Genomic DNA, 13,659 nt, shown 5'->3' with positions numbered 1-13,659 from the left:
CGTGTTGATTGGGCCAAAAATCTGCCCCATTGACTATGTTGGAATGATTTCAAAATTGAATTACTAGATTGGAATGTTTGAAATTTGGATGACCGAGTTAGAACGTGCCAACTCGTTCAATTACTACAAGTTCTATTAATCCAAATTTGCTTTGTAGCTCCCTTTTCTAGTTGAAGAGTGTGAGTGAGAGCCACAGAAGTAACACTAATGTCTAATGGTGTGCTTCATTTGGTAAAGTCTGTGGACTTTTCCTAAATACATGTTTCCTACAACGTTCAAAAATGCTGTCATATATCACATCAAATTGTACTCCTGCTCTCTCCCGATTCACAATGAACAATATATGATCGCCTTCCACAAGCTTGTAGTACCTGCATTTCATTGTATTCAATGAGAAATTAATAGCAGAAGCTGGAAACAGAGTATCAAATTATTTCAATTTACATTATTGACCAACTCCTGTAAGAAGCAAAATTCCTATTACGTTCAAGCATTTGAAATAATCAAGAACAACATTTCTGGACACAGCATGCAGAAGTTTCAAGCATATATATATATATATATATTCTTTGATAACAATAAATCAGTTAATTCAGATGTTCTTGCGAGTTCTCAATACGTAACCGTCGTAAAACAATGGTGATTGAGAGAAGAATTATGCCCAGAAACATGGAGCAATTCTACACTGTCCTGTCCTTGCTGCAGGGTCAATGGTAAATTGTCCCCAGGATTAATTCCAAGCACCCAGAGACGATGTAGAATTTCAACATGTTCCTGGGCATAATTTTTCTTTCTCAAACACCATCATTTCACAATCGCTGGAATTACCTAATGCTTTCTAGATTGGTGGCCCATTAAGATCTTGAGATACAGCTATTCCAACACATTCAAACAAATTGCCAATAAACAATGCCATAACAGATAAGTGCCCTACTCAAGCAATCTTCTAGTTTCTACGTAATTACATTTCATTATTGGTTTTGGTTTTGACATTTGATATGGCATTAGAACAGGTTGTCATCTGCCAAAACTAAGAAGAAAGATAAAATTCTTTCTTCTCCTTGATTAAAAATTTATAAAGAATCGTTAAATCTGTTAAAATGTTTTAAACAATTGTGACAGGAAGTCGTTATATGGATGATATCACTGATCACTCTCATACTGATCATATTATGGATGATTCTTACTTTAACAGCAGTCTACAAAATTATGTGTTATGGTGAGTAAGTATTGACTAACCAGATGCCTGGTTGCAAGGGTTGGCACTCGGAATCATTTTGAATGAAACGGTTTGGATGTTCAACTGGAAGACGAGGGTGAGTCATTGATACAGTATTCATTGCTCCATCATTGTCCTCCCAATCCTCATCCCTGCACATATAATGACACAAGTGAGCACTCACAATCACAGAAAAGGACTCCACAAATTCATACAAGTTAGTCTTCCTTCAATGGAAATGTCATTAGTGAGTTGAAATATATATGAAATTTTCAATCCCCCAATTCAATATGGGCAAGTTCTGCAAGATTCATATCAAAATCAAATAAACGCAACAAACATTGAATCGTGTATGGTGTCCAACCTGTAACCTTTATACGGTGGAGGAATATCCGGAGGATGACGCCATTGACTCATCTGCAATACTCTGATAAATAACAAAGGATGGATTCCAAGTATGCTTGAAGGAACTGTAATGCCCATGATCTTTCTAGTACGCTTAGTAGCATAGCTGAAATAGTATGTATCCGGAAACGTTTGTATATGGCAATTGAGCTGCATAGACCCTTGAATTGTAAGATCAGGGAGGATCCAATCTCCTGAAGCAAATGGCCCAGCATTACCAAGGAGGCAATCAACAAGACCCCAAACACCCATTTTCTTCCACGTCATGTTGAAGTGATCAAATCCAAAATTGTAATAAGTCTTCAGCCAGGGGATGTCAAGCCAATCATAGATTATCACCCCTACACGGCAAAGCTGAAGAAGACATATGGATTTCAAGGTTTTCCCATCTTCTGGCCTGACATCAATAAAAACCACACAGGTTGTAGCAGAAACGAAAGTCTGATAAACTCGAGTTCTAGAATATCTCATAACAAGAAAAAATGAATGTTACCTTTGCTTACTAAAACTAAGAAATTATTGAAATATTAGAAACTTATAAAACTCAAGATAAAGAGTTCAAGCAAATGTACTCACTGCATTCCGTCTAAGTAAGTTCTTGTGGTCCCGTTAAATGCTCCGGACAAGGATGTTATGCTTAAAACCCAGTTCTCAGAAGTGTTCTCATAATCCTTGAATGCCTAAAAATATCATAATGAACGTAAAATTTAACTCCAAAGCTTTAAGATAAATTTTCTTCTGTATGCAAATCACATATGCAAATTAGGCTAACCTTATCTGCAAGCATTTGCTGCAGCACACGAACAACCTGTGCTCCAGCAGAATGCCCAACAAAGTGAATCGGGTGATCCTCATCCCATTTAGGGTAATGCCCTGGATTCAATTACAACAAACAAAAATTATCTATTAATCTTACAACACGACAAAACAGATCGATTCTAAGCTCAGTTTAAAGTTTAGGTGTTGAACCTTCTTTGTAAATGTGCCCAAATTGTGAGTGGCCACAAGCCTTGCTGTGTTCTTCACCATAATCAACCTGCCCGCCTTTCAAATAATAGAACAGCTCCCGAGCCCTGAAACCCAGAAATCCCCTTCAATATCCCTTAAGAATGTGCACAAAACAAGGAGCATATGTAAGGAGAATACATGAAAAATGAGATTTCAAGTTATAATGCTCTTACAACCCCCACCTATCGAATATGCTGGTTAAAGACCCCAAATCTGGCACAAGAACTCTCTCATCTTTCTTCTCTGCCCCAGCAAAATAAGATAAACCTCCCAATCTCTGAAACCAAGTAAAAATAAAAGAATCATTGGAAGGCTGAAAATAATCAAATACAGTAACTGCAGAAGAAATGGAGACCAAAATCGCATACCCCTTTGCCGAATCCAAAGATTCCATGGATGAGGACGATAGGAGGGAGATCATCAGCATTGGTGGTGGTTGTTGTTGTCCCTCTGGTCACCTCTTCTTTGACCGCAGGCTTGAAAAACCCTTCACTCCATGCCTGAGAAAGATCGCCAGCAACAGCAGTGCTGAATATGTAAAACCCATAAAGCAAATGCACCACCGAGGTCACGAAAAGCTCCGTTAATTGAAGCATAAATATCCACCACCGAATCATCTCGTCCTAGAAAAGAACAGAAAAAAACCCAGAAGAAGAATGGAAGAAAAAACGAGCCTTCTTCAGACCCAAAAGAGAGAGAACAAAGAAGGCTCTCTGTACTGTATATATCTCTTCAAAGAATCAAAACCCTCTTCATCAAACCCCTCCTATGCATGATACCATAGAAGGGAAAATGGGAAATGACCAATGGAGGCGTCCAGCGTCCTCCTCTTACTTTTTTTCCAATCCTCTGTTTTGGCCTCAAAGTCTGACACTACCCCACGATTTTCTCATTTGCTACAGAAAAACCACAACCAATTAACCAATCAGAGAGATTACTGTTCGTTCATTCTTTTTCTTACGCCAGAACAAGAAGAAGAGAAGGATTGTGCAGAATCTCCCCCCTCCTAGAAAGGAAACCCGCTAAATATAGGAGACAAACAAATTTCCATAATTAAATCCAAAACTCCGCCTCGAATTAGCGATAAACCAATTTTGGAATTTAGGTAAAGCAATAATGGTTGATTTACAGATGGAATTGTTGGCAACCTAAAGTCAGGTGCGCTGGATCTTCGCTGGACGACCCAACCTCCCTCAATGTAGCCTTATCCGCCATTAAATTTTCGTCTTTTATAAAATCGATTTATTTTAATTTTTTATGAATAATATTGGGTTTCTCCGCTCACTTGCCCGTTCAGAATCGTGGGTTACACTGCTTGCTAAATCAAACTCAGAAATTTTCCAAGAGAGTCATAAAAATAAAAAGTTTGATTTCATGTTTTTTATTTTGGTTTCGGAAAATAATATATGGACTTGTAAATTCAATTAAAACACATTTGTCTATTTGACACAAAGAGACGTAGAGAAGCTTCGTATAGTCAACATAGGGAAGAATCAGGAGTCAATCTAGAGATCAAATCTCAAAAACCACAATACCGGGATCAAATCTAGATCCTAAATCAACAATCAAGATAAAGATAATCCCAATAAATCTCACAATGCCTAGAAAAAGAATTATTAATGTGAGATGAGGTGAGCATTATGAATTAGGACATTTGTTACTTTAATTAATTATTGAGAAGGACATTAATCTAAGTATTCGTCATCTACATCAACATGTGCCGTGTGGTTTACTGTGTTTGACTGCCTTTTGGCATCGAGTAGGCAACCAAAACAACTAGAAATGTTATGTTTGTATTTGGCAAAACAGATGAGATTGTAATTTTATTGATGAGGAGTAAAAGGAGGCAGTTGGGGAGCTCGATAAGGGATGGGGGCTTTGATGGGAGTTGTTTGGTCGGTTACATCATCCCCTGCAACTCTTTCAATTCCATGGTTGTGAGAATTAGGTTTGATGAGGTACAAAATCGAACCGACTCGTCGACTGTTCGGTTCTATCAATTGATCAGACTAGGGGTTGAGACTTGAGAGGTGAATATATTGTATCTGTAGAGGTAGAAAATGTACGTGACTTCTAGAATTCCCAATGTGTACGTCAAGGGACACTCAAGTAAGCTCCTGGTGCTTAGAGCTCCTATTTTATATGAGATTTGAATTATTGATTGTTGTTAATTGCAGGTGAGATATATGGGGTGAATCTCCTATAAATATCTCTTGTAGATTTCCTTCTAATGATGAGTGCTCACCAAGGTATTTTGGTTACTTGAGATTCCTAAGGTTATGTTTGTTAGGTCATATCGAGAAATCTAGGCTGAGGTGACATCTGAATGTAAAGATACTCCCAACCCGATCTCCTCGTCCTCAATGTCTGTGGTGACACCTCTCAGCATCTCATGATAAATGCATGTTGAACTAATCACATCTCAATCACATCATTATAGTCAAAATTATATTATGGGGGCGTCTTTACTCTTTAGGTGACCACAAAACAAAGCAAACGAGATTGACTACTCGAGAGGCCTTATGGTATCACATAATTGGGCCATAATTTCTTCTGTCCAAAACTGAATGGGCCGGGGTCCAGTATCGGGCAATTCTGTTGTGAGCCCAATCATGGCCCAGTCTTAGTGCTTCGGCCTTTTTGAAGGCAATAATCCTATCCAGCCCAAAGCGCTCCCTGCTTGCGACCTGTCTCTGTAAAATGAACATTAGGGTTTTTCGCTACTGAATTTGATTTTTCAAAACCCAAACTATCTAACCTCGAAGGTTGAAAGAGCATCGACAATGGCATTTCAACAGCTTGGGCGAACCAAGAGTGTAACCAAGAGGTCCAAGAAGTATCTAGATGAGGCGCTTTATGTGAGGCTCTTCAAGGATGGCAGCTCAGAGTTGAGCGTTCGGCAACAGTTGAATCAGTTCATCAAGGGCAACAAGCGCGTCTACAAATGGGAAGTTGGAGACACTATCAAGAAGCTTCGCGATCGCGAGCTATACTACCCTGCTTTCAAGGTTCACCTTTTCAAATTCCTACTCTTTATAACAGCGATTTTGTGTTGTGTTTGTTACTGGAAATTGAGATTTAGATGATTGAGCAATGTATGGTTTTAGCGTTTGCAAGATTTTCTTCCTAAATACAAGCACAACACATTGTAGGCGATGTAATAAGCAAACATGAATAATGGCGATTAAATTGATTGGAAGAAATTGGCATATCGTCTACTGGGTGTAGGGTTTTTAATATCTAAGACGACTATGTTAATGGAGGAGATTTGAACCTGGCGTTTTGTTTCTTCAAAGTATTCAACCTCCTTAGTCCTTACATTCGGACAGGGTGTTGTGTTCTGTTTCAATATTACACTCCTGGCAATTATTAACTTCCAAGTTTAAGTCTTTCTGTCTTTAAGTTCTTCATTAGACGAGTCTTATACAAGCTAATACAAAGGATATGTCTTTGATGATCTAAATTTATGGCATGGCATTTCCATTTTCAACTGTATCTGAACTGAAAATCAAGAATGTCCAATTGTATGTAGGTTGGTGTCTAGATACTAACATACACATTTCCTCTCTCTTTTTTGCACATCTTCTGTTTGAATTTCGTAATGTTGACTAACTAAGATTAGTTATTTGCCATCTTACTTTGCTGATGCTTCTTTATTCCACTGTATTTTCAGACTACCGATTGTTGGCTTAGAAACTTTTTGATTAATGTATTTTTTTATTATTTATTTTAGTCTTCTCTTCATTTAGGCTTATCATTTCTGGGATTTTAGTTCTATTCTCTGCAAGTCGAGTCATTGATATTTTTGTCATAAAATTTACAGCTTTCTGACTTTATGTCTAAAATGAGGGGCGTGAATAAGACAGTCAGTGATCAAGCTATCCATCTTGATTTAGTTGCCAAAGCTCAAGGCATTGACGCTGCTGAAAGTTACTTCATTGATCTTCCTGAAACATCAAAGAACCATCTCACTTATGGTGCCCTTTTCAACTGCTATTGCAAGGAGTTAATGACTGAAAAGGCAGAAGCTCTCATGGAAAAAATGAAGGAACTCAATCTTGGTTTAACTTCCATGCCTTATAACAGCCTTATGACCCTTTATACAAAAATTAATCAGCCGGAGAAGATTCCTGCCATCATACAAGAAATGAGGGCTGAAAATGTCATGCCGGATGCTTATACATACAATGTGTGGATGAGGGCTCTTGCAGCTGGTAATGATATTTCTGGGGTTGAAAGGGTCATGGAGGAGATGAAACGCGATGGCCGTGTTGCTGCAGATTGGACCACATATAGCAATCTGGCGTCAATTTACGTTGATGCTAGCTTATTTGAAAAGGCAGAAAGTGCACTTAAGGAATTGGAGAAGAAAAATGCCCATCGAGATGTTTCTGCATATCAATTCCTGATAACATTGTATGGCCGTACTGGGAACTTGCTCGAAGTTTATCGCATATGGCGTTCTTTGAGGCTGGCTTTTCGTAAAACTTCAAATATAAGCTATCTAAATATGATACAGGTGTTGGTTAACTTGAAAGATTTACCAGGTGCTGAAAAATGCTTTAGGGAATGGGAATCTGGATGTTCGACAAATGATATTCGGATTGCAAATGTTCTAATTGGAGCTTATGCCCAAAAGGGTTTCCTAGAAAAGGCTGAAGAGCTAAAGGATAGGGCACGACGGAGAGGAGCAAAGGCAAATGCTAAAACCTGGGAGATCTTTTCAGATTATCATTGGAAAGATGGGAATTTCAAATTGGCAGTTGATTGTATTGCGAATGCAATATCCTTAGGCAGAGGGGATGGTGGGAAATGGGTCCCATCACTTGGGGTTATTAAGACTATGATGGCACATTTTGAGCAAGAAAAGGACGTTGATGGGGCAGAAGGTTTCCTGGAGATATTGAAGAAGGCTGTTGAAAATTTGGATGCAGAGGTGTTTGAATCATTAATAAGAACTTATTCTGCTGCAGGAAGGACAAGCCCTGTGATGCGTCGCCGATTGAAGATGGAGAAAGTGGAGGTCAATGAGGCAAGTAAAAAGTTGCTTGAGGAAATAAGTGTGGAGTGAGTTAGTTTACTTCTCCTTTCCTTTCTCAGAATTTCTCTTCCTTTATCAGGGTTTTGTTTTTATGGTTTTAAAGTTCTAGTTATTTCATTAATAAAATTCTCTCTTTGTTTGCCATAGTAGATGAACACATATGATGGGAAGAATATTGTTCTGACTCAACTGAAATCATGTCTGTTTTTTATTTTGGTTCTGTTGTGCTAAGAGCTCTTAGCTCCGCGATAGAAGGCATGAGAGCTCTACTATGCATTGGCTGCTTGGCTGCCTATAAGCCGATTGCTTGAAAAATAAATGATTATGGAAACTAGGAGAAAGCTGTGCAATGCTGGCGGTCTCAAAAAAATCTCATGAAAGCAAGTATCCGTTAAGGACACACCTGGGCCCTTTTGGCCCGGATGACTCGTATTATGTTCAGTGATACCTGCTACCCCTCTGCTTTTTAATATGTTTTATGTTATGTTATTAAAGCACATGATTAAGCTCTTGTTGATGGCCTCCTCTGCGGTTTTGTTGATATTGCACATTTTGGATTCCCTTACCCCCACACTGAAACACACCCACACACATTCAAAAGTGAAATACTAAGATCATTTTGGACTCATGGTGAACCAGAATAATTTAAGAAATATGTGCTCAGGCATCTAAGGTTCTATTCTTCTGGAGCTGTGGCTTGGTGGTATTTGGGTTAAGTACTCAAGTATGTGTGGTTGTGCCAGAAAGCTATTATCTGAATTCTGAACTAGGATTCTTTTCTTCATGCCAATTCTTACTTTTTACTGTTTAAACTCTGCGAGGATTGGAACCTCGAGCAAGCCCTCATAGTATTGGACATTGGGATCATCAGGGTTTGCATCGATCACAGGTCGCAAGTTTGATGGTGATGAAGTGTACAAACTAAGAATAGCAGATTGCCATTCTTAGTTTGTCATTGAATTTCATCTCATTCACAGCGCATGTTGGCATCTTATTGTCATTGTCTATGATGGTTGGTGTGCTCAATTAAGAGGGCTTCAGAGAGTGGTTACTTGAGTACCATCACATCTCAAAATCTACACTATGAAAGCTTTGTCTTAGTCCCCGGATACCCCATACTTGTACTGTCGCTAGTCTTCATGATTTTTTTGACTTGTTGATTATTATAGTAGCAGTTGGTTGGTGGTTACGATAGAAAGACAAATGAGGTCATGGTTAAAGAAGCATTTATAGGTGATGGGGTTGGTTGAAATAATTAGGAATAGGAGTGATCCAAAACCTTAAAATTTTGGGTCTATATGGGTTTCAAAACATGTATGTTATTCTGTTTGTCCATATCATATGGGTGCACATGAACACTCCTCTATATACTCGATATTATCCCTAACAAGTGGTATCGGAGCCCATGGTGATGATTGGGCAAAGATGTGTTGGAGCCCATGGTGGATTTGGGCTTACCCACATATTCGTTTGGGTAGGCTCAACGGAACTAATACATGCAATGCTAACACATGCATGTGGCTCAAAGTTGTGTTATACTGATACAATTGAGTAGGCACATGTGGCTCTAGGAGAACTATGGGAGAGCAGAACATTGTGGCTCGAATCATTAGGGCATCGATGAGGTTGAGCGGGAACACATGTGATTGGAGTCACGCCCTAATTCATGCTTGGTAGTTGGTTGCAAGTATTTACTATTACATATATACACACATCATAATGTAATACCTTCTCTTATATTACTTGAAGTTGAATACTTAGCAATACATAATAAATCTTAGTCTTAAAGAACAACATACATGATTGGCAAGATATGCAAAGTCACATGGATTCTAAGTCAAAATCATGTGGGAACTCGACACAAGGATTGCTAAAAAATTAATGCTGTATCATGATCTTTGATCGTGCTTCATTCATGCTAATATTAATTGCCATTTTCTACCCTGTTTCCATCTTTTTGTCAGGGGACATGTTTAGAATTTTATCATTGAGTTCTGTGGCAAGGATTTTCAAAAGCCACACAAGTCAAGGCAATGTTTCAGACTTTTCAGTGAGGCCAATAAAAATCATAGAATGAATGAAAATGGCAATCATAACTTTCAGCTATGGGGATTCCTAACTACAATGAAAGAAAGAGCTCTAATAGTAATAATATATGGGATCCTCTGCATTTATCAAATGACTATGAAGGATTGTCAGAAAAAAAAAATGACTATGAAGGATTAATGAGTTTATTAGGACAACAATGGATCGTTGACCGAGATGATAAACTTGGTCGAGATAGTTTTTAGTGCAAGCGGGAAATCGTGAGTTCAAGTCTCGTGAATGTTTTCATTACCCAATTTGCAAGATGCGTTTAACTTAGCGTGCACAAATGTCATCCTGTGTTATCTTCCTGCAATGTATCTCGAACCAAGTCAGTGGTTAGATTTCATCAATATGTATGGCCCCCTAATTAAATGCACCATTAGAATTTGCTCTTATGTATATATAGCCTGTGATAAATAAAAATCACAAACAAAAGTATTTATATTTGACTATTTCTTTTGGATCCCTAAATTTACATCTGTTAGTTTTGAAAAAAGAAAGAAAGAAGGATTAACTTAGAAAATAACTATAAGAATAACCCAACCCATAAGCAGCCAATTGGAAACCCAACAAGAAAATCAAGAAAAAAAGAAAGAAAAGAAAAACTATTCTGTAATCTGTACTGATCCCATTAGGGACAATTCACATTTCTTCCTGGTCCTCCATAGTAAAAGTAATTGCCCCAAACGCTATTGATGCCTCCTTGTATGTCATAACAACTGGGATGATCAGCCAAAACCTTAAGATTTGATAATGGGATTAGATTATTGTCCCAATCAACAACCTGTAGATTTCTAAAATATGATGCTTTTCCAAACCCTTCTCCTGCAAAATGTCCACTCCCCATTTGTGTTGAAGTGTGAGACCCTGATTGCTCTGAATTCACAACTTCTCCACCAAATTGCACCATACTTGCATGATCCCTCAAGTGGGTAAACAAGAATGATGGCCAATACCCAACCAGAACCCCAGATCCAAATTCTAGCCACCAATTTCCATGCTTTGGATCCTGCACCAAATCAATTTGAACTATATCATTAGTCAGCAGTTATTCTGGATCATTTCATGCATTGATTATAACCCCTGTGTGCATGCTTAATTGTTCAGAATGTCTAGTCTAGTGGGTCAAAAAGCTTGGAGAATTCAAGTTAATGATGGTTTGTGTCTTTTTTTTTTTAAAAAAAAAAAAATTTGAAGTGGGTGGACTGGAGAGGTCAGGATGACTAAGGTAGGTCTCTCTCTTTTACTTGGAAAAGAAGAGAATCTCAAAAAGTGGAAAAAGCAAGAGAGAGCTTACAGACACCATTTGTAGTTATCAATGCTTCAATGCTTGCAGTGTAGGTTTTTAGATGTTTGTGAAAGCTAAGCAAATGATGCTAGTGCATCAAAGTGACTAGCAATAATGGTCTTTAAGCTCAATTTACACTCCAAATGGTCTATACCGACCAGTGTTTCACTTTCTAAAGGGGTCCACCACCACTGGGGACTTTCATCAAACACTTTCTGTGCACCACAGAAAGCGTTGATTCAATGCTTAATTCAGTGTCTCTAGCTATCTCTGTCACCAAGTCATGCGAACCCAACTTTACCAAACAACTGTAAAAACTGCCAACGTAGTTGAAGAACAATAAAAAGGGAAACTTTGGTCTTGATTGAATTACTTCACCTTCCAAACCAATATGCTAATGTCGAATTGTCCACCATTGTAAGCTGAGGTTGGAGAGATTGCTGCACCAATAGCAATTCTGTTGTTGGTTTGGACAAACCCTGAACATAGCAGATTGTAACATCCAGTTGCTTGATACGCATCGTTCTGCGAATTATTATTTAACATGAATCATCATTGAGAGATTATACAGGAAAAAGAAGAGGAGACATATATAACAAATTTTATGTTGCAAGCACTTACAGTCCAATAAGTAAAGAATCTGGGGTAGCCGTCACCATATAGTTCTGGACTAACCTGCACAAAGTAGACTAAAACAGTGAGAGGTAGTTGAGCTGTATTTTTAGGTGCTTTAATTTAATGAATAACACAGAACTAGTACACTGATATTTGCTGGTATTTTTCAGTAAGTGTTGAATTATATTAAATTCTGATAGCAGTAGTGGATGTGACAAACCTGCCAACCAGCTTCAATGGTGTTAAGATCATCACCAAATGAACCAGAGATGACCCACATCTGTGATAAGCTGAATTCATATTGATTAGAGACTAGAGGTGCCCACACATTTATACTTGCTTTTGCTCCATAGAATTGCTCTCCAGAGACATACCCAACTGCATGCTTTAACCCCCAAAATCACAAATAAAGTAAAAAAGAAATCAAAAATCAGTCATTTATGGAGAAAAATACTTGTATTTTGAAGGGTAGTGAAACCATGAAAGTTTGTGAGAATTACTACAAATAGTAATCTGGGTATGTTAGAAGATTGAGATAATGAAACACCCAGTTACTTAATTTCCTTAAAAAGCAGTTATTTGTATTCACACACTTTTGATTTATGTTTTTTCTTTAAAGAAAGTTTGATGAACAGCTTTTACTTGTTTGGTTTGACTGTTTGTTTCTTGAGAGAAAATAATGAAAAAAAAGAGATTGGAGAGGGTGCAATTTTTTTAATGAGAAACCAAATACCTCATGGCCATTGTTGTTTGTGTCTCTTCTAACATGTTTTCTTAACTTCCTCCCAAATGTTCGGACAGAACTTGCTCTCAACATGTCATGTTCTGTTGTTCTCCTAATTGGAATTGTCCCTTCTGGACATGATTCACCAGAAAAACTCCACAACTGAAAATTTTCAGACATCATTCCTGCTGGGTTATGCCCTTTTGGCCTCTCTGGTGGATCCTGCAATTTCATGTGAAAGAAAGAAATTCAAAACCTTTAATATCATCACCAATGAAAAGAACATAAAAGGAATGCACTTTGAATTACATACCAATGGTGTTTTTCCTTCTAATAGTGGATGATCAAAAGCTGGTTGCTGATTAGATAGAACACAATCTATGATATCACCATCTGGACTCTGAAAAACTCCAAAAAAATAAAATAAATTAAACCCAACATGTTAGACAGTAAAAAACAGAGCATAAAAACAGAGCAGAAACAGAGCAATGCCTGAATTGTCTTGACAGCAGGCTTGTTAATCTTCTGGAGATGAGCTCTTATGAATCTCAACTTGTGTAATTCCTTTTGTGGCTTGAAGGTTTGATTGGTATCCGATGATTCGACGGGAAAAAGCGAAGAGCTAACAACAAGAAGAGTACATAAAAGAATTGAGATCTTGTTAAGCAAACTGCTGGTGCTAAATTCCATCCTTGAGAAACTTCCTTGTGTTTTCTGTTTAGCTAAAAAATCATCTGCATACTGTCTTTGTGTATATTGTCTTCTTGTGCTTGAATGATAAGAATAACACCATTGATTACTCCATGAATCCATCATCATCCAACAAATGATGACCAATCTAAGAAACCCAGAAACTAATATTATAAATCTCTCTCACTCCATTTTTCCAAAGCTCTTGAAACACCCAAAAAAAGAACAGTAACTTCAATTCCTTGGCAAGCTCTCTCAGCTTCTAATGCTGTCTTGGTTGTATGTTTCTGACAGAAAACTCAATTGGGTTTGGTTTTCTTAGAGTTTTGCCCGTGTAAGTGTGGAGATATAATAAATACTTGGGAAGTCATGAAGTCAAGTCATCCTAGCTTGTTTTGGGGGAAAGGAAATTATAAAAATAAAGAAGAATGAGAGAGGGAGGGGGGGGGGGGGGGGGGGGGGGGGGGGGGGGGGGGGGGGGGGTATGTTTACAGTCCAATACAAAAATGTCATGTTATTCTTTACTTTGGTAGGGAGACTGAGGACAGAATACAGATAGGAATTACACATGATTCTGGGTT

At 38.0% G+C, this 13,659-nt stretch overlaps 3 protein-coding genes across 3 annotated transcripts; 1 reads left to right on the top strand and 2 right to left on the bottom strand.

Moving 5' to 3' along the window:
• Positions 1-47: 47 nt before the first annotated feature.
• LOC120007563 (lipase-like) lies at positions 48-3,828 on the bottom strand. The gene is made up of 9 exons (XM_038857874.1): positions 3,352-3,828; positions 3,001-3,255; positions 2,815-2,909; positions 2,594-2,697; positions 2,397-2,497; positions 2,201-2,304; positions 1,584-2,021; positions 1,240-1,371; positions 48-371 (listed from the first exon to the last, which is right to left on the bottom strand). Exons 2-9 carry the CDS (start codon positions 3,247-3,249, stop codon positions 212-214), a joined length of 1,383 nt encoding a protein of 460 aa, XP_038713802.1. The 5' UTR covers positions 3,250-3,255; positions 3,352-3,828; the 3' UTR covers positions 48-211.
• A 1,472-nt stretch (positions 3,829-5,300) lies between these two features.
• Positions 5,301-7,988, top strand: LOC120008093 (pentatricopeptide repeat-containing protein At1g60770-like). The gene is made up of 2 exons (XM_038858607.1): positions 5,301-5,640; positions 6,456-7,988. The coding sequence occupies exons 1-2, from the start codon at positions 5,416-5,418 to the stop codon at positions 7,701-7,703; spliced, it is 1,473 nt and encodes a 490-aa protein (XP_038714535.1). The 5' UTR covers positions 5,301-5,415; the 3' UTR covers positions 7,704-7,988.
• A 2,168-nt stretch (positions 7,989-10,156) lies between these two features.
• Positions 10,157-13,481, bottom strand: LOC120007189. The gene is made up of 7 exons (XM_038857384.1): positions 12,881-13,481; positions 12,702-12,788; positions 12,398-12,610; positions 11,885-12,049; positions 11,671-11,724; positions 11,428-11,574; positions 10,157-10,770 (listed from the first exon to the last, which is right to left on the bottom strand). Exons 1-7 carry the CDS (start codon positions 13,205-13,207, stop codon positions 10,393-10,395), a joined length of 1,371 nt encoding a protein of 456 aa, XP_038713312.1. The 5' UTR covers positions 13,208-13,481; the 3' UTR covers positions 10,157-10,392.
• Positions 13,482-13,659: the final 178 nt, after the last annotated feature.

This window comes from Tripterygium wilfordii, chromosome 10 (genome assembly GCF_013401445.1).
Source record: "Tripterygium wilfordii isolate XIE 37 chromosome 10, ASM1340144v1, whole genome shotgun sequence".
Lineage (NCBI taxonomy): Eukaryota > Viridiplantae > Streptophyta > Magnoliopsida > Celastrales > Celastraceae > Tripterygium > Tripterygium wilfordii.
The sequence above is the reverse complement of the archived record's forward strand: the minus strand, read 5'-3'. Positions and strand labels throughout refer to the sequence as shown.

Bases quoted from the DNA above. Each gene is read 5' to 3' on its own strand.
- LOC120007189 (XM_038857384.1), bottom strand. From the start codon at position 13,207: ATGATGATGGATTCATGGAGTAATCAATGGTGTTATTCTTATCATTCA. The intron at 11,725-11,884 runs GTTTGTCACATC...TACTTTGTGCAG, and splicing joins CCATTGAAGCTGGTTGGCAG to GTTAGTCCAGAACTATATGG. The intron at 10,771-11,427 runs GTGAAGTAATTC...GATTTGGTGCAG, and splicing joins TTAGCATATTGGTTTGGAAG to GATCCAAAGCATGGAAATTG.
- LOC120007563 (XM_038857874.1), bottom strand. From the start codon at position 3,249: ATGATTCGGTGGTGGATATTTATGCTTCAATTAACGGAGCTTTTCGTG. The intron at 2,910-3,000 runs GTATGCGATTTT...ACTTGGTTTCAG, and splicing joins TCTTTGGATTCGGCAAAGGG to AGATTGGGAGGTTTATCTTA. The intron at 2,022-2,200 runs GTGAGTACATTT...TATTGATGTCAG, and splicing joins ACTTACTTAGACGGAATGCA to GCCAGAAGATGGGAAAACCT.
- LOC120008093 (XM_038858607.1), top strand. From the start codon at position 5,416: ATGGCATTTCAACAGCTTGGGCGAACCAAGAGTGTAACCAAGAGGTCC. The intron at 5,641-6,455 runs GTTCACCTTTTC...TAAAATTTACAG, and splicing joins TATACTACCCTGCTTTCAAG to CTTTCTGACTTTATGTCTAA.